Here is a 21,040-nt window from a genome sequence, read left to right on the forward strand (position 1 = left end):
CAAAGGCAGTGTGTGGGTGCCAGGGTACAGGGCCCCTAAGGGTGGGACAATAAGTGCTGCAGCCCTTTGGGGTCTTCTCTGGTCACCATGCCCTGAGTACCTAGGGTACCATTTTCTAGGGGCTGATAGGTGGCCAGAGTTGCCAATTGGGTTTTGTTTCAACACAGCTTTAGGGAAGGAACACAGGCCTGGGTACCTGGTTGGCAGGATCCCAGGGCACACTCCGTCAAAGCACATCAGCAGTTAAGCAAAAAGGGGGCATACCAATGCAAGAAAGATGGCACTTTCTCACACCTGGAAGTTATGATAAACTGAGAGTTACACAATGCTATTATTCCCTTTCTAGAGCAATACCTTCTAGAAAAAAAAGCAAATAGACTAGGTGCAGGGAAAGAGAAGCATACTTTTTCACGCCGAAACCGCTAACTCCCATCAAGTCTTGGGGTAATATTTGTGCCATAAGAGTGTGTAATATGAATAATTGTTAATCTGGGAGAATCAATGAATATGGCTGATCTGCACGATCTGTAAGACACTACAAAGCAGATTGAGACTAAGATGTACTCCATGAAGTGGGTGCTAGAAGATTCCAAGAGAAGACAGGGGATTTGGGGACTTTACACCGAAGGTTGTCCTCAGGAGAGAAAACTCTGTTTGAACTCGAGAACAGAGCATAGAAGAATCCAGAGGTGAAGAATGGGTTTAGCAAACCTACATCTGTAACTAATGAAGGAACAGAATCATGGGTTGTCGTAAGTATCTACTAATGTATGCTTTCAAGATGTTTTGGTAAAGGTAGAAGATAAAAGATAAAATGAGTTTTAAAAGCGTCAGTGCCTTTAAGGACCCGCAGACCACCAGTGTCCCATCATGCCTAGCAGGTGACAGTTGCCTCAGATCTTTTTTCCGGCGCCTGGTTGCAGGATCCTGGAGCACTGAGATCTGCCTTTTAGGCTTTTTTCTTTAAAATTCTCCAGTAGAGTTTTGTAAAACCAGATTCATTCGATATTGTATCATTCTTTCACTATTTCTGACTTTTTTCAACAGAAAATTAGGGCATTTTGTCATTTAATATGCCTTCTCTATTTAACAAGTGCCCTGCCTGTGGGAGAAAAAAAGCAAAATCAGACCCTCAAAACGTCTGTATTCTCCGTCTTCCATCTAGTCATGTTACTGACCATTACCAGCACTGCAAGAATGTCTCATGGTGTACCCTTAGAGAAAGGGAGAAATACTGCCCAGTCTCTACCAGAACTCTGCCATCTACATCTGAAGGCCCCAAAAAAAGGGTTCCAGCCCAAAAACAACATCTTTCCTGGTCGACGTTGAGGGGGCGACGTCGAGACCAGGTCCATGGCAAAAGGTCCCTAATATCTCACTCTGGAGCACACTGTATTTCTTTACTTTTGTTTAACTACAAATTGGCTTCCTTTTAGTTTTATTTTGTCTTTTAAAATAGGGGTTGGAAAGAGCAGCATAATTTGCTTGAAAGTGAAGTTAGTTCATATTTAGGGAAAAATAAAATATTTTTATTGTAACATTATAAATGAAATTGTTTTACATTGAAGGTGTTCTGTAACTGCAAAAAAAGAGATGCAATTTGAGTCACTATGAATGAACTTCCAGAGATACTGTCTTGATTAATGTGCAAGCCTATGCAAAAAATGTTTAAGGTTCTCAAACTATCACCTCCAGTTTGCTATTCCCGCAGGTCAATCATAGTGGTTTCTCCCACACAACCACAAAGCAGATGCTGCTTGTCAGGCTTATTCATTTATGTAAAACCTTGGTCAGGAGAGCAGGCAATATTGAGTGAAACCAACTTGGTTTGCTTAGAAGTTGAAATAAATCTGACTGTTGTAAACAATCTGGTGGCGCTATAACCGACAATGCCAAATGTAATCTCCAACCAGGCTTAGGTTTAAAATGAGTATGAAGAAACTGAGAATATAGAGGTAACATGCAACTGTAGGACTAACAGCTGCCTTATGGGCAGTCCAGTGTTTCCTGCTGTGCCCTACATTGTAGACAAAGGGAGACTCATTAAATCAATGGCTATCTATGCAACTTGATGTACAATGCACTGCAGTTGAGGACGTGTGGAAGATGGGGCCAAACAGCAACAATCCAGTCCACTAAAACATGGTATTGTATTGTAATGTATGGTCATGTAATTTCTCCCACACATCGCAGCTAAACCCTGTGATATAGTTTTTTCTAAATGGTATTTTTCCTTTTTTTTTAGTAAACAAGATACCGTACATACTCAATCTTTTATCACATATTGATCATTACATTCCGTCCCATTTACATATAGTGGTATATTCAAGCATATGAAAGGTTATATTTTACAAGCTGTGATCCCAACAAGAGTCCCTTATCAAGAAGGGGTTGCCCTCTGTTCGGCCGTGTACGCAATGTTTACCCCTAGCATTCGGTACTCTGCTATCATACATTATTATTATTAATTTTTTTTTTAAACCTTTATTAAGAGAAATGTAATACAAATACAGACCTACAACCACAGGGGCCGGCCACTAGCAGTAATTATCGAAATCGAAAATAGTACACAGCTGATCAGCCGACAACCCGGGGGTTCGGTAGCGATATAATATGCCCATGCGATGTTCATGCGATGGTAAGAGGATAAATGAAAGGTTTCACATTTTATATTTTTTAAAAACAGACATAACAACAAAATTCCGAGGTGATATCTATAATAGATGCGGCGGTCTCAGATAGCAGGGGGAGCGACCCAGCTAAAAAGCTAAAGTGAGAAAGGATAAAGAAACTCGAGGAGGGAAGGAAGGGGCTGGGGGCAGGCAAGCAAGTAAAGTACAATAGGATATAGACGTATGGAATGCTCGGTCATGGGGAGAGAGGAATATCAGTGGGTTCTACAAAAGGGGAGGTGCAGATCTTTCCACGATACGAGTTCCATTGACCCCCATATCCTTCCCCATTTCTTAGGTCTTCCACGGGCGATGTATACAGTTTTTTCTCTGAACATGCACCAATCCATGTTGTCCTTCCAGGTTGAAACAAGAGGCGCCCTTTGAGACCCCCACAGTTGAGCTATGTCTCTTTTCGCTAACATGTTGCCGAGGGTGGCCCATTGAGTCTGCGCAACGCTGTAATCATTCGGCTCCCAAACGTTCAACAGGCACCTTCTGGCCTCAGGCAATAATGAAACACCCGTAACCTCTTCCATAACCTCATGCACACGTCTCCAGTACACCACAACGTCCGTACATTCCCACAAAATATGGAGAAAAGTAGCAAGCATACCGCAGCCGCGCCTACACAACCCATCCATAGAGTAACCCATACGCATCAGGCGTGGACCCGTGACATACACTCGGTGTAAAATCTTCAATTGCACCAGCCGGAGACGCGCCGGAATCGCGACTTCCTTAGGGGATGATATCCCGGCCTGCCAATCTCCAGCCCGTCACCAGTCCAGGCCCCACGAAGCTGTACAAGAAGATCCGAGCGATCATTGATGAGTTTTTTTATAAATGAGAGAGATGGTACTATCAAGGACATACTCGTCAAGCACTCTGTCTTCCAGGGGAGAGGACTCCGGGATAGCGGTACCTGCCGGGAAGACGGATTCAAGTGCATGACGAACCTGCATATACCGGAAGTGTTCCCTATCGCTCAGTGTATACTCTCGTTGAAGTTCCACGAAGGTTTCGATCCTATCCTTGACCCAGAGGTCTCCAACCCTACTGATGCCAATAAGATTCCACTTGTCAAACCCCTTCGTCGTCCAAAGACTGCCCAGTCTCTCCGCTGCATAAAGCGGGGTGGCTCTGGTCAGCTTGTCTGTCCATCCCATGGCAGCAGTCGCAGCGCCCCACACTCGTACCGCAACCCCAGTGGGACCGGTAAGATGTTTCCTAGCCGATCTAGAGTAGAGCGCCCTATTGTAATCTCCTCCCGGTAGCTGCCATTTATCCATCTCAAATGCGGGATTCGGGATCGGACCGTACATGGCGTGGTTGACCGCACTCAGTTGTGATGCCCAGTAATACCGTTTTAGATCGGGTAACGCTATGCCGCCGTCATACCAGGGCAGAGTCAATTTCACCAGTGCAATGCGAGGCCGCCCGCCCCACACCAGCTTCCTCTGGAGGCCCTCGATCTCCCGGAAATAACTAGCTGGCACCAAGTCAAGTGTGTTTTGGAGGGCATTCAGAAATCGAGGGAGGGACATCATCTTAAAGAGGGCCGCTCTCCCGACAGGGGACAGCGGCAAACCACACCACGCTGTGACATCCGATCGAAGCCGGCGGAGCGGCGGAAGCAAATTCCTCTCATACCGTACGGCTGAGTCCAAGGAAATGTAAATCCCCAAATATTTGAAGCCGTCACACGATACCGGTATCGGACAGACACGGGGCAACAGGGGCAGTTCGTCAGTGAGCGGGTAGATGCAGGACTTGGCCCAATTGATGGTCAAACCCGAATTCCTTCCGAAGGAGCGTAACACGTCGCTATCATACATTATTATTCAGATTGTGTGACTGTGGAGTCCGATAGTTCAAGTAGGTATGTGCATAACGGCTGCCTTCGCAGCCTTGAGGTTGGTGGCTGTAAAAGTGCACAGAGTTCCCCATTTGTAAACCCTGTGATATAATTCATGATTTAATACCTTTTAAGCCATCAGAAACTGTACTACAAAATAATATGTGCCCAACAATTTGAGTAGAAAGGCAATACGTGCATTTGTTTGCTACATAAAATGATACATATTTCAAACCAGAAATGGCAAATTAAAATTAAGAGAAAACTTTGTTGTCAATTTTAATATGCATAATATCAGAATGTATCCAAAAAAACTACCTTGTCTATGTTCTTTTCCTTCTTTTGAATGCTAGGTGAAGAAACTGGTTTCTTTGGGGCCTTGATGAACTTCTTTGGCTTCTCTCTTCTTCCTACTCAAAAATAATGTAATTGAAAAAATAAGAACCAATGTGGCCAGTTCTTCATGTAGTAAATAATGACTGTGTTTAAGACCAATGCAAGGATAAGCTGTCTACAAAGCACAAAGTAGAGAAGGAATAGTGTTAACACCCTTAAAGTCATTGTGATGTACTAGTTGGAGATCACATTTACAGAATGCGAATATCTGGAACTAAGCCTTTAAGAAAGACTCTCCGATGCACATGCTCGTTTTTGTTGGCTGTAGGACTCTATGCACTTGACCACTGCTAACCAGTGCTAAAGTACTTGTGCTCACTCCTCAAAAAATGGAAACATTGGCTTATACCCAGTTGCCATATTGAATGCACTATATGAGCCCAGGGCCTGTATATTAAATGCTACTAGTGGGTCTGCAGCAACGATGGTGCCACCCACTGAAGTAGCCCTTTAAACATGTCTCAGTCCTGCCACTGCAAAGCCTGAGTGCGCAGTTTAAACTTCCATTTCAACTTGACAAAGCCCAAACCTTCATTTTGAATACATATACGTCACCCCTAGGGTAGACCCTGGACAGTACAGAGGGTCGAATGCAATATATTTGAAAATGGAGGAAATGTGCCCTTAAGATTTATACGTCCTGGTAGTGAAAAACTCTTAACTTCGTTTTACACTACTGCAAGACCTATCTTTCCCATAAGACACTACTGGGATTATTTTACAACATTTTAGAAGTGTAATTCCCAAATGAGAATAGATAACCCGTCCATGTTTAGTGTTCCTAGAATCACAATTTAAAATCCTAATTTATGGGGCAGTCGTATTTAAAATTGCAATTCTGAAAACGCAACTTTTAGAAAGTTGGCATTTTCTAGCCATAGCCATTTAGTGCCTGTGGTGTTGCTAACAGATAAGCTTTGTGTATTCCTCCTAGACAGCCACACATGAAAGGAAGCTTAGGTATGCCTGGATGTGCCATCACTGGCAGAATGGAAGGGAGGAGCTGGGCACAGCCCCACTTACACCTGAATAGGCCGCATAACCACTGCATTTAGTCTGGGGCCAGGCAGGAAAGGCAGGATAGTAGTAGGATGGCCACAGGCACTCCTTTCTTTTTCGGATTAGTTTAAATTTATACAATGATATACTCCGTTCCCCGTGTTATTGCGTGCTGTTTGGTGTCGTAGGGCTGCCTGTCCCTAGTGTTAAAATATCTTTTTAATTGACGGTGGATGATAAAATATCATCACCTAACCAAGCTCACAGCTTTATTGCTTATCCACTATTCATCTTTATTCAAAAGATACTACAATGCTCAATTTGCTTGACACTTATCTCTTTTTATTTGACTCATGTGTCATTTATTCTGTGCTTTAATGTATTCTTTTGTGCTTTATGTTTTTATGTTGTTATTATATCTTTTCATAACAACCTTTTTGCAAACACACAAAGATTAACATGTATATTACTGTTCATACAACTTCAATACATCATAAACGGCGATTGCTGAAATAATTGGTCCGATGCATTTCGGGACCAGGGTCCCTTCTTCAGGGGCCACTGTGAAAAGTAACAAAAACATTGTGTCATTTCTGTTATTTACATACATTGTTTTTCCCTTCATCATCTTATTTTATCGTGCCACTGCAGTTATGAGTCTACCACCATATTCTACAATGTTCAATCATATGATCACTTGTATACCTGATACGTACATTTAGAGACATCTTTGATTTTAGTATCCATCTATCCAGTGTGCTATCATATCCACTCAAGAGCCTATGTGTGTTTTTATAAAATGATACTTAGTGGTTATAAACAGAATGTCATAATTAGATCTGTGCTTATACATATTCCTGTTGTGTTTAATGATAATTTAGCAGCATGCAACAAATTGTGCTGTGGTCGCATTGTGAATGATATAAACTATACAGAGAGGTTAAGTGTACCTTAATACTGCTGTCCGTTTTAGGTACTCATGAATATCTTTAAAAAACCTTGTTCCACAGAAAAAACGATGGAGAAACTATTAATTCGGTGTATACCACATAGAACTCAACAGTGACATATTTTGAGAAAATCGATTCAAGTACCTTGTGTAACGGGAATCGTCCAAAATCTACAATGAAATTGAAATGGCCAATCAGTGTGAATATGCTTTTACAGGGCTGTAATCGTTAAAGTACTGTTGAGTTAAGAGAATACCGCATGGGTTTAAAAGCGAATCGGGATATACCTTTGAGATGAACGGTTCTTCCGTACTCTGAAAAATATATCAAGGGACTCTTGTCATAACTAAGCATAAGATTCAGAAAAACAATTAAGATTCCGTTTCTATCAACTCTCTGGATCGAGAGTTAGGTTGCATATAAGCTCTCACCTAAGACGCCGTGTCGGTTTTTCATGTACTCGTGCTCATTCTTCTGAAAGTTTCCGCATTCACTAACGTGAACTAACGCGGAAGTATAAAATGTATTGCGGTGAAATAACGTTCGAGGACGGACTAACGTTAAGAACGAATATTCTAGCGGCCATGATGGAATAGTTCCTGATCTATAGGAACCCGCTTATGAAATCGGCTGAAATAAGCTTAATTGTAGTGAGAAAAAATTCAGAGTGCTGTAATAGTATAAAATGCATTGCGGTAAAATAACGTTCAAAGACGGACTAACGTTGAGAACAAGTATTCTAACAGCCATAATGGAATGGTGCCTGATCTATAGGAACCCGCTTATGAAATCGTCTGAAACAAATTTAATTGTAGTAAGAAAAAATTCAGAGTGCTGTAATAATGAATATGAAGAACATTTTTTGGGGAGAATACATACAGCCAAGAATAAAACCTGAAACATCATCCGATGATCGAAAGCGGCGTCAAGTGTTATGTATAACGTCACTGGCCAGTTGCCTTAAGCTCCAAGGGGGACTTAGCGTTTCTCTCGTGTAATGTGGTACTCATGTGTGTGTGATCTTATGTAACTCACACTTAGTTAGAACAAGTGAAAACCGGTTAAAAGACAAAGCTATTCCCTGTGTTAAGATACTTGTCATATGTGTCACCAAACGTTATTTCTTCCTTGTGTGGCTTTGACATTCCATTAAATCACAATTGTACGTTACATATCTTAAAAATGAATAACATAAACATTCAAATTATACCATTGTAGGATTGGGCTACTCTATCTGTGAGGTCACAGAAAACAAACTAGTTCTAATATATCATTTAAACCTAATGGTTCCATTGTTTGAAATCTTTTAATCAACATGACCTCCCTTTGTGATAAGAGCTTGCGACAATCTATCCCTTCTTTGTTTTCAATTTTTTCAATCACCTTGAATTTTACTTGGGAAATGTTGTGTTTATGTGTAAGCCAATGAGCTGATAAGTTCGAATTTGTGTTTTGGTTCCGAATCATGCTTTTGTGTTCTCCTATTCTTATTTTTATTTTTCTCTCTGTCCTCCCTATATACATCAACCCACAGGGACATTTAATACTGTATATTACAAAGCTTGTGATGCGATCTGCTGTGAGTTTTAACACAATTTTTTCTCCTGTCCTAGGGTGTGTGACAAAGTTCTGTTGCATCACATTGTTGCAGTGAGTGCAGTTGTTGCATTTTCTCATCCCATTATATTGGTGTTGTTGTGTAACTCTTTGTGTTTCAATTGTTCTTGGAGATTGCGGCTCCTAGTGTAGGCAAAAATGGGTTTAGTTTGAGAAATGTTTTTAAGATCATCTTCGTTTTGAAGTAACTCCCATCTCTTAGAGATGATCTTCTTTATGCTGAAAGCTTTCGTTGAGAACTTTGATACAAACACATTTTGAGATGCAGTTTTAGTTTTAGTTTTGCTTATCAGTAGATTGTTTCTATCAATGGTTTTTACTCTTGCTGCTGCTTTCTCAATGCAGGTAATTGGATATCCACGGTCCTCGAATCTCTGTTTAAATCTGCACAAGTCATGTTCATGTGTTTGTGATGTAGAGCATATCCTTTTGCTTCTGAGCATTTGAGAAAATGGCAGATTTCTGATCAATTGCAGTGAGTGAAAACTGTGATACAGTAAGGTGTTGTTCCGATCAGCAGGTTTCACGAATGTCTGTGTTTGTAATTCTAGTTCTTTTTTTACAAGTTTTACATCCAAAAAGCATATGGCCTCATCTTCTATCTGGTAGGTGAATTTTATTCTAGGATTTTTTTCATTCAGCTGTCTGATGTTTTCTTCTAGTGTTGTTTTGGAACCTTTCCAGATAAGGAAGATATCGTCGATAAAGCGACGATACATCACTAATGCTTCGTTCCATTTAGTGTTAGATATAATGTGTTGTTCCTCGAAGAACGCCATGAATATATTAGCGTATGTTGGGGCTCCTCCAAATCCCATACTTGTTCCGCTAATCTGTAAGAAAAAATCTTCTTCGAATCGAAAGTAACTGTGTTGTAAACTGAAAAGCAGTAATTCGATTAAACTGAAAAGCAGTAATTCGATTAAAAGAACTTTGTTCGCCCCCACGTTCTCCATTTTGCAAAAGTGCCCATTCTGTTGCTTCGATTCCTTCCTTCAAAGGTATTGATGTATATAACGATGTCACATTGATGGTACACAAGATCCATTGGTGACTGTCAGACGAGTCCAAATTATTAACATAATTTAGAAAATCAGTGGTGTCTTTGATGTTTGTCTTCCATTGGCTCACAAATTTTTGTAAGAAAAAAATCAATGTATTTTCCAACTGGTTCAAATATGGATCCTACTCCTGACGCAATGGGCCTGAAGGGGGGGTCCATCACATTTCTGTGTACTTTTGGAAGCATATACATATGTGGTCGTTTGGGATTCTGTTTAATCAGGAACTGTTTTGTTTTCGTTGAGATCCAATCCATTGTTCGGGCATGCTGTAAGATTTGTTCTAGAGTTTTTGTTATCTCTTTTGTAGGATCTGAATCCAATAACAGATTCATCTGCTAAATGTTCTCTCACTTTCTTCTGATAGTAAACTGTGTCCATTATTATCAAGGCACCTCCTTTATCTGCTTGTTGATATGTCTGATCTTTTCTGTTGGCCAATTGCTGTAAGGTTCTCCTTTCAGTTCTGTAAAAATTTGTTTTTTCTTAGCTGAGAAATCAAGTTTTTGTAAATCTTGTAAAACTAATTTTTCAAATAGATCAATGGTTTTGTGTGACGCAGGAGCAGTGAAAGTGCTTTTAGGTTTAAATTGTACGTATTCTTGAGGTTCAGGTACAGGTGTATCCGGTAAGATGTTCGTGAATTTATTTTTTTAATCTAATGTTCCTCATGAACTTATTTTATCGTGCCACTGCAGTTATGAGTCTACCACCATATTCTACAATGTTCAATCATATGATCACTTGTATACCTGATACATACATTTAGAGACATCTTTGATTTTAGTATCCATCTATCCAGTGTGCTTTCATATCCACTCAAGAGCCTATGTGTGTTTTTATAAAATGATACTTAGTGGTTATAAACATAATGTCATAATTAGGTCTGTGCTTATACATATTCCTGTTGTGTTTAATGATAGTTTAGCAGCATGTAACAAATTGTGCTGTGGTCGCATTGTGAATGATATTAACTATACAGAGAGGTTAAGTGTACCTTAATACTGCTGTCCGTTTTAGGTACTGATGAATATCTTTAAAAAAAAACGTGTTCCACAGAAAAAACGATGGAGAAACTATTAATTCGGTGTATACTACATAGAATTCAACAGTGACATATTTCGAGAAAATCGATTCAAGTACCTTGTGTAACGAGTATCGTCCAAAATCTACAATGAAATTGAAATGGCCAATCAGTGTGAATATGCTTTTACAGGGCTGTAATCGTTAAAGTACTGTTGAGTTAAGAGAATACCGCATGGGTTTAAAAGCGAATCGGGACATACCTTTGAGATGAACGGTTCTTCCGTACTCTGAAAAATATATCAAGGGACTCTTGTCATAACTAAGCATAAGATTCAGAAAAACAATTAAGATTCCGTTTCTATCAACTCTCTGGATCGAGAGTTAGGTTGCATATAAGCTCTCACCTAAGACGCCGTGTCGGTTTTTCATGTACTCGTGCTCATTCTTCTGAAAGTTTCCCCATTCACTAACGTGAACTAACGCGGAAGTATAAAATGTATTGCGGTGAAATAACGTTCGAGGACGGACTAACGTTAAGAACGAATATTCTAGCGGCCATGATGCTTTTACAGGGCTGTAATCGTTAAAGTACTGTTGAGTTAAAGAGAATACCGCATGGGTTTCAAAGCAAATCGGGACATACCTTTGAGATGAACGGTTCTTCCGTACTCTGAAAAATATATCAAGGGACTCTTGTCACAACTAAGCAGAAGATTCAGAAAAACAATTAAACTGCAACTGAGTCTTTAATCACAGGGTCAACAACTAGAACAACCACCAGATCAAACCACGCAGAAAGCAAGCAGAAGCGTTCAAAAACCAGGCGAGGAAAAAGCAAAAGAAAAGACCAAACCAAATCTTCGGAGTCAGAGAACATAGTGATTAATATTTCATCAGCAAAGCTCACTAATCAACAAATGGAGGTTCTCAATAAAGGTACATCTTTTGTACCCACGTACAATTCAAATCTTCCAGAAACAGAAATAGCTTTCTATAAGTTCATGAGGAACATTAGATTAAAAACATTTTTCACGAACATCTTACCGGATACACCTGTACCTGAACCTCAAGAATACGTAGAATTTAAACCTAAAAGCACTTTCACTGCTCCTGCGTCACACAAAACCATTGATCTATTTGAAAAATTAGTTTTACAAGATTTACAAAAACTTGATTTCTCAGCTAAGAAAAAATCTAATTTTTCCAGAACTGAAAGGAAAACCTTACAGCAATTGGCCAACAGAAAAGATCTGACATATTAACGAGCAGATAAAGGAGGTGCCACGATAATAATGGACACCGTTTACTATCAGAAGAAAGTGAGAGAACATTTAGCAGATGAATCTACGTATCTGTTATTGGATTCAGATCCTACAAAAGAGATAACAAAAACTTTAGAACAAATCTTACAGCATGCCCGAACAATGGATTGGATCTCAACGAAAACAGAACAATTCCTGATTAAACAGAATCCCAAACGACCACATATGTATATGCTTCCAAAAGTAAACAAAAATGTGATGGACCCCCCTTGTCAATGTCAATGTCAATGGTACTTATAGAGCGCAAACAATCATCCTAAATAGGATATCACGGCGCGGTTATGACAGAAGTGGGTAGTGGCAATTAACAGGGTCATCATTGTAATTTAATCAGATTTGGGGGAAAGGAATGTTTTTAATTGCCTTCTAAAGGACAAATGGCAGTCAATTAATCTAAGTTCCATAGGCAGTTCATTCCAGCTATTTGCCGCCAGGTGGGAAAACTCCCGTCCACCCATCCTGGCTGTTTTCGCACTGGCTGCCGTACGGGATCTCAGATTCCTGGAGGGAACGTAAAATCTGATTTTGTTTTTTAGGATGTGAGGGCCCGTTTTGTGCAAAGCTCTGTGCGTTATGCACATCAGCTTAAACATGGCTCTCTGCCTCATTGGTAGCCAGTGAAGCTCACGCAGGCAACTTTTAGCTGGATCATACTTTTTTTTATTACAGATCGCCTTTGCCGCAGCGTTCTGTACAATTTGTAGTTTTGAGAAGAGGTAGTCAGCCATTCCCACGAACAGAGAGTTCCCATAATCCAGTCTGCTCATTAACAAGGATTGGACCAGTATTTTCCTACACTCAATAGGGATCCATGGGAAGACTCGCCTGAGCATCTTAAGTATAGCAAAGCCTTTACCACAAATAGTTGATACGTGGGCTTTCATGCTCAAAGTATTATCCAGAGTCACACCTAAATTCTTGGCCGTTGTTGCTGGACTGGGAGCGGTGCCCAAGGTTGTGGGCCACCAGCTGTTGTCCCATAGCTGTGTATGTCTACCAAACAGCAGTACTTCGGATTTATCTGCATTTAGCTTGAGGCAGTGGCTGTGCATCCAGTTGGCTAGTTCCGTTAAACAGTTCAATAACCTGTCCTTAGGGTCATCTTCTTCATCCAGTGTAATCATCAGCTGGGTGTCGTCTGCATAGGAACAGATCTCAACACCCCACTTTCTCCCTATCTCTGCCAGTGAGGAGACGAAGACATTAAATAGGGTTGGACTCAATGAGGCCCCCTGTGGGACACCATATTTGATGTTCCGGGGAGGGGAAACAAAATCACCCATCCGTACTGACTGTGTTCTGTTTTGCAGAAAAGACTGCAGCCACCCTAGTGCATTTTCCCGGATACCCTTGGCAGCAAGGATTTCAAGGAGTCGATGGTGTGGAACGGTATCAAATGCCGCCGAGAGGTCCAATAAAATCAGGGCGACTGTTTTTCCCTGATCAACCTTGGTTCTTATGTTGTCCATCACTGCTAGGAGTGTTGTCTCGGTACTGTTGTTTGCCCGAAACCCTGTTTGGGAAATATCCAACAAATCGTTGGTTTCTAAGAAATTGGACAACTGCCTGTTGACCAATTTCTCCAGCATTTTGGATAGATATGGCAGTTGAGAAATGGGCCTGTAGTTTGCTGGATTATTAATATCGGACCCTGCTTTTTTTAATAAGGGAGTGACTATGGCACTTTTCCAGGTCTTCGGGAATTCAGCAGAATTTATCGAGGAATTAAAAACTTTAGTTACAGCCGGGCAAATTATTGGTGTTAGTTGTGAGAAAATATGGTGTGGGCATGGATCCAATGGCGAACCTGATTTTACTTCTAACATAGCATTGGTCACCTCCTCCTCTGTGAATGGGCCAAAAGTAGGACAGCTGGCCTGAGCCAGGGGTGGTACAACGGTTTGTGATTGTTTCAAATCGGTGTTGGAAAAGGAGGTATAGATCGTATCTATTTTTTCACAGAAGTATTAATTAATTTTATTACAGCCCTCTTGTGAGGGCGTAAGATCCAGTGAAAGACTGGTAGGGCTACTTAGCACCTTGACTATTTTAAATAGTTCTTTTGATGAATTTTTACTTTCTGTTATCCTCCGTGAGAAGTATTCTTTCTTTGCTTTCCTGATAGCTTTATTATAAAGCGCAAGTTCTTTTTTGTATATGGCTCTCGTTTCTTGAGTTTTGGTCAGTCACAATGGGCCCTTCAGGCCCATTGTGTCAGGAGTAGGATCCATATTTGAACCAGTTGGAAAATACATTGATTTTTTCTTACAAAAATTTGTGAGCCAATGGAAGACAAACATCAAAGACACCACTGATTTTCTAAATTATGTTAATAATTTGGACACGTCTGACAGTCACCAATGGATCTTGTGCACCACCGATGTGACATCGTTGTATACATCAATACCTTTGAAGGAAGGAATCGAAGCCACAGAATGGGCACTATTGCAAATGGAGAACGTGGGGGCGAACTAAGTTCTTTTAATCGAATTACTGCTCTTCAGCTTACAACACAGTTACTTTCGATTTGAAAAAGATTTTTTCTTACAGATTAGCGGAACAAGTATGGGATTTGGAGGAGCCCCAACATACGCTAATATATTCATGGCGTTCTTCGAGGAACAACACATTTTATCTAACACTAAATGGAACGAAGCATTAGTGATGTATCGCCGCTTTATCGACGATATCTTCCTTATCTGGAGAGGTTCCAAAACAACACTAAAAGAAAACATCAGACAGCTGAATGAAAGAAATCCTAGAATAAAATTCACCTACCAGATAGAAGATGAGGCCATATCCTTTTTGGATGTAAAACTTGTAAAAAAAGAACTAGAATTACAAACACAGACATTCGTGAATCCTTCTGATCGGAACAACAACTTACTGTATCACAGTTTTCACTCACCGCAATTGATCAGAAATCTGCCATTTTCTCAAATGCTCAGAAGCAAAAGGATATGCTCTACATCACAAACACATGAAAATGACATGCAGAATAAAAAAGAGATTCAAGGACCGTGGATATCCAATTACCTGCATTGACAAAGCAGCAGCAAGAGTAAAAACCATTGATAGAAACAATCTACTGATAAGCAAAACTAAAACAAAAACTGCATCTCACAATGTGTTTGTATCAAAGTTCTCAACGAAAGCATTCAGCATAAAGAAGATCATCTCTAAGAGATGGGAGTTACTTCAAAACGATGATGATCTTAAAAACATTTTTCAAACGAAACCCATTTTTGCCTACACTAGGAGCCGCAATCTCCAAGAGCAATTGAAACACAAAGAATTACACAACAACGCCCAATATAAAGGGATGAGAAAATGCAACAAATGCACTCACTGCAACAATGTGATGCAACAAAACTTTGTCACACACCCTAGGACAGGAGAAAAAATTGTTTTAAAACTCACAGCAGATTGCAACACAAGCTTTGTAATATACAGTATTAAATGTCCCTGTGGGTTGATGTATATAAGGAAGACCGAGAGAAAAATAAAAATAAGAATAGGAGAACACAAAAGCATGATTCGGAACCAAAACACAAATTCGAACTTATTAGCTCATTGGCTTACACATAAACACAACATTTCCCCAGTAAAATTCATGGTGATTGAAAAAATTGAAAAAAAGAAGGGATAGATTGTCGCAAGCTCTTATCACAAAGGGAGGTCATGTTGCTTAAAAGATTTCAAACAATGGAACCATTAGGTTTAAAAGATAAATTAGATCTAGTTTATTTTCTGTGACCTCACAGATAGAGTAGCCCCATCTTACAATGTTATAATTGGAATGTTTATGTTATTCATTTTTAAGATATGTAACGTACAATTGTGATTTAATGGAATGTCAAAGCCACACAAGGAAGAAATAATATTTGGTGCCACATATGACAAGTATCTTAACACAGTGGATAGCTTTGTCTTTTAACCGGTTTCCACTTGTTCTAACTACGTGTGGGTTACATAAGATCACACACACATGAGTACCACATTACACGAGAGAAACGCTAAGCCCCCTTGGAGCTTAAGGCAACTGGCCATTGACGTTATACAGAACACTTGACGCCGCTTTCGATCATCGGATGATGTTTCAGTTTTTATTCTTGGCTGTATGTATTCTCAAAAAAAACATTTTTTCATATTAATTATTACAGCACTCTGAATTTTTTCTCAGTACAATTAAGTTTGTTTCAGATTATTTCATAAGCGGGTTCCTATAGATCGGGCACCATTCCATTATGGCCGTTAGAATACTCGTTCTCAACGTTAGTCCGTCTGAACGTTATTTTACCGCAATGCATTTTATACTATTACAGCACTCTGCGCCAGATGTAGGAGCCCCAATACCGGTCGGAAACGGCCGATTTCGGTCGTTTCCGACCGGTAATAGGGTTTTCAGATGTAGGGGGCTGAAAAATACAGAATCGGTATATTTACCGATTCGGTAAAATTACCGATTCGGTAAATTACCGAATCGGTAAATATACCGATTCTGTAATTACAAATGTAGGTGGCACAGTTTACAGTGCGTTTAAACAAAATGGAATCCACTCAGAGGGTGGTAGTGATCCCTAAAGTGATGAGGAGCACATAATGTTGTTTAAATGCCCCTCACACACCAACAGGCTCCTTGGTGTCATGCTTCATCATCGGGGCCTTCGCACCCATCTACGGGATGCGGCGCGCTGCAACTCACGAATATGTAGGAGCACTGATAGTGAACTATGTGTTTGTGTGTGTGTGAGGGAGAAGTGTGAGTAGTGAGGTGAGGTGAAAAAAGTGAAGGTTAAAAAATACCTGGCTCGTAGGAAAAAATTATTTATTGTGTCCTCGGCTGGTATTGTTAAAAAGGTGCAGTGTGAGGTTGACAAATATACGTATTAGGGTATATCAACCTCTGAAAAGCGTCGACATGTTTCATAGTACAGCGACTCCTTCTTCAGGACGAGGATATGCACGGTATCCTCACCTTATTCACATGGATGTACAATGTAAAAGTGTATTTTACCAAAAAAACTAGGTGTAAATGTACCTATCAGTGTTTTTTTGTAGATAAGCTCTGTTGCACCCAATTGGCGTGAGAAGAACCTGTGGGGTAAAAAACATAGTAAACATCACAGTAGGACGTCCAGGAACAAGGAAAAACAATGATTTCCAGGTGTATGTGGGTAAAAGTGAACCAGAAATAAGGTTCAAGGACCCTGTGAAATAAAACATTAAAAAGACACACAGTAGACACAGACATACATTTAGTGGTAAAACGCCAAGGCCACTTTCCCAACAGTGACTGCGGAGGAAGGGAGAGACTTGGATAGAGGCTTACTTAAAGTTCAAGGTTGTCTGACCTCATGAGCCTAAGCGTGGTATTGGGGGTTCCTTCCTCACTGCTCAGTATAGCAACCTAAAAGATGTTAAGGGTAGGTTTTGGGTTCATATAATAGTCAAGGGAGAAACTAGGTGGCCCTTGATTTCACAACCCAACTCACGGTTACTGCACGGTCTAGTAGACTGCCTTCCCCTCAACGCGGCTCCGACGATGTGAAGGATTAGGTTGACTGAGGCCTCTTATATACTGCCAAATGCGTCAATTAGTGAGTTGATTAGAAGCGGAACCATGCCCAAACAAGGGTACAGTATGCAGGGCAGGTCCGGTATTGCGCGCTGATCAAGGGCGTGGTACGCGGTTGGACCGCGCATGCGCTAGGGGTTAGTATACCTGACCGGCGCGCATGCGTATTGCATGCAATGCCGTCGTACGGCAAAACTAAACGGCGCGCATGTGTGTGCCGCAGACGCTGTATCGTAGCGCATGCTACCCAGCAGGAGGGTGGGAACCAGGCGGGGATTCTTAGCGCTAAGGGTATAAGTACCAAGGACAGCGTTAGCTAAACCGAAACCGCTTACAACAGTATGGAGGTATTGATAGATTCATAATTAAAACAGCCTAAATGCATAAATGTTTCAGCACAGTTTCGCTGTCATCATGGAAGGAAAACAAAGGATGTCTATTATGTCCGACCAGATCAACGTAACTGGCTCCATGGAATGGAGTAATTTAGCCCTGTGGTGTCAGTCCCAAGGCGGAAAACCCACCTCTGCTCTTTTTCAAATAGACCTACTTCTGTGGGCAGTTGCTCAATCACTGTCCAGTGTATTTCATTAACACAGTGTTGGTATTCTAGAAAGTGGGCTGCCATTTTCGTGGTTGTTTTCTTGCATCTTATGTTGCTTTTGTGCTCATTGATCCTTATTTTGACTTGCCTAGTTGTCATGCCCACATATTCTTTGTTGCAGGGGCACGTGATTAGGTACACAACGTTCTTACTGTTACAGTTAGTGAATGTGCGTTGTTCCCAACTGGTACCATTCGCGAAGGTCAGGGTCTGGCTTTTCTTGGTTAAAGACAGCTGTTACAATTGCCACAAGGGTGGTGGCCATGTAATCCTTGTAACCTTGTTTGTTCCACTTTGTTTGTGGGAGGTCTAGTATGGACAAGCATGTCCTTTAGATTCCTACCACGTCTGTGGGCAAACAGTGGTTTTTCCAGATTTAGTGAGCCGCTTGTCAGAGTGCGCCAGTGTTTATTGACCAATTTTGAAACTTGGTTCGAGATTGGACTGTAAGTGGTGATACAGACTGTTCTACTAGGTTGGTTGTCTCTCGGAGGTTTGTCTTCCAAAAGGGCTTCACGGTTATTGTTTCTAGCTCTTTTCATTGCTTTTTGAATAACCTGGTTTGGGTATTTTCTCTGTTTCAGTTTTTTACCCAGGTCCTTGGCCTGAGCTTTGGACTTGGCTATGTCGCTACAATTGCGACGTAGGCGTAGGAACTGCCCGTATGGTAAATTCTCCCTCAGGTGACGTGGATGGAAGCTGTCAAACCTGAGGAGGCAGTTCCTCGCCGTCGGTTTGAAATGGGTCTCAGTTTTTAACAAGCCTGCCTCATGATAGATGTTAAGATCTAGGAAGACCATGTAACTGTTGGACATTTGGTGGGTGAACTTGAGGAAAGAGTTCCCCTGGGAAGGGGATGGTCAATCGATCACTGAGTTCATGCAATGGCTCAACAACCAGAACTCTTTCCTCAAGTTCACCCACCAAATGTCCAACAGTTCCATGGTCTTCCTAGATCTTAACCCAAAACCTACCCTTAACATCCTTTAGGTTGCTATACTGAGCAGTGAGGAAGGAACCCCCAATACCACGCTTAGGCTCATGAGGTCAGACAACTTTGAATTTTAAGTAAGCCTCTATTAAAGTCTCTCCCTTCCTCCACAGTCACTGTTGGGAAAGTGGCCTTGGCGTTAACCACTAAATGTACGTCTGTGTCTACTGTGTGTCTTTTTAATGTTTTATTTCACAGGGTCCTTGAACCTTATTTCTGGTTCACTTTTACCCACATACACCTGGAAATCATTGTTTTTCCTTGTTCCTGGACGTCAGACTCTTCTAACGCCAATTGGGCGCAACAGAGCTTATCTACAAAAAAACACTGATAGGTACATTTACACCTAGTTTTTTTGGTAAAATACACTTTTACATTGTACATCCATCTGAGTAAGGTGAGGATACCGTGCATATCCTCGTCCTGAAGGAGTCGCTGTACTCCGAAACATGTCGACGCTTTTCAGAGGTTGATATACCCTAATAGGTATATTTGTCAACCTCACACTGCACCTTTTTAACAATACCAGCCGAGGACACAAATAATTTTTTCCTACGAGCCAGGTATTTTTTAACCTTCACTTTTTTCACCTCACCTCACTACTCACACTTCTCCCTCACACACACACAAACACATAGTTCACTACCAGTGCTCCTACGTATTCGTGAGTCGCAGCACGCCGCATCCCGTAGAAGGGTGCGAAGGCCCCGATGATGAAGCATGACACCAAGGGGCCTGTTGGTGTGTGAGGGGCATTTAAACAACACTATGTGCTCACCATCACTTTAGGGATCACTACCACCCTCTGAGTGGATTCCAATTTGTTTAAACGAATTACCAGGAGAGACTGAATCCACTTGTCTCTCTCCCTCCCTCCTGTTGTTATATTTACAGTTTACAGTGCCACAGGCCTTTCTGATTCGGTATTTTACCACCCAATCCAATTGGGTGGTAAAATACCGAATCCAGGTGTGCATGCACATGTGTGCATGCACACCTAAGCCATGTGACAGACAGACATCTTATCTTATCTTATCAAGATTTTATAAAGCGCTCGCACACCCAAAGGTTTCATGGCGCTGACCAACAGGGGAACTGACTTACAAGAGGCCATAAGCACTAGGCCGCAACCTGGGTGAACAGCCATGTTTTTAAGAGCTTCCTAAATGGAAGAAGAGCGGTGCATGAACGAAGCTCCAGGGGGAGAGAGTTCCATAACTTGGGGGCAAGGGTGGCAAACCTACGGCCTCCCTTGCGCAACAGCTTGTAGCGAGGGACGGTCAGGAGAATTTGGGAAGCAGAGCGAAGGCTGCGAGAGGGGGTGTACCTAAGAAGAAGTTTTTGAATGAACTGTGGGCCGGAATTGTGAAGGGATTTGAAAATCATGCAGGCCGATTTGAAACTGGCGCGATGTTGAATCGGAAGCCAATGAAGTTGCTTCAGAAGCGGTCTGGCAGACTGCCATCGAGGATGGTGAAATATCAGTCTCGCTGCTTGGTTTTGTGCCAACTGCAGTCGTTTGTTGAGAGTGACAGGCAGACCGAGGTAAATGGCATTAGCGTAGTCTAAGTGAGACAACACTAATGCTCTTACAACCTGCGTCAAAGCAGATCGAGTGAGCATCCGACTGATCTTCTTTATTTTCCGTAATAGAAAAAAGCAGGTGGACACAACGGAATTCACCTGAGGTTTTAAGGAGAGCTCGTCGTCAATAACTACCCCCAGGCTTTTGACTGATCTAGACGGCACAGGTGGGGACCCCAGCTTAGATGGCCAGTATTGGAGGCCCCAGAAACGGTGACTGTCGCCGAACAAGACCAGTTCCGTTTTTCCCGGATTCAGCTTGAGTTGATTCACATCCATCCACTGGCAAATGTGGAGCATGGTGTTTTGAAATTGGGGGATTGAATCAGGGGAGTTATCAATTGTGAAAGTGAGCTGCAGATCATCTGCGTAGTTGAAGGTA

At 41.4% G+C, this 21,040-nt stretch overlaps 1 protein-coding gene across 2 annotated transcripts in view; it reads right to left on the bottom strand.

Annotated features, from left to right (window-relative positions):
• Positions 1-21,040, bottom strand: part of SANBR (SANT and BTB domain regulator of CSR) — a 216,202-nt gene that overhangs the window by 74,659 nt on the left and 120,503 nt on the right. Inside the window, exon 16 of one of the 2 annotated variants that reach the window (XM_086927483.1) lies at positions 4,849-4,940. In XM_086927483.1, coding sequence (XP_086783609.1) covers positions 4,849-4,940 — 92 coding nt within the window. Of the gene's footprint in view, positions 1-4,848; positions 4,944-21,040 lie in introns of both variants that reach the window. The other variant, XM_086927482.1, reaches the window with a different exon arrangement.

Source organism: Lissotriton vulgaris, chromosome 6, assembly GCF_964263255.1.
Source record: "Lissotriton vulgaris chromosome 6, aLisVul1.2, whole genome shotgun sequence".
Lineage (NCBI taxonomy): Eukaryota > Metazoa > Chordata > Amphibia > Caudata > Salamandridae > Lissotriton > Lissotriton vulgaris.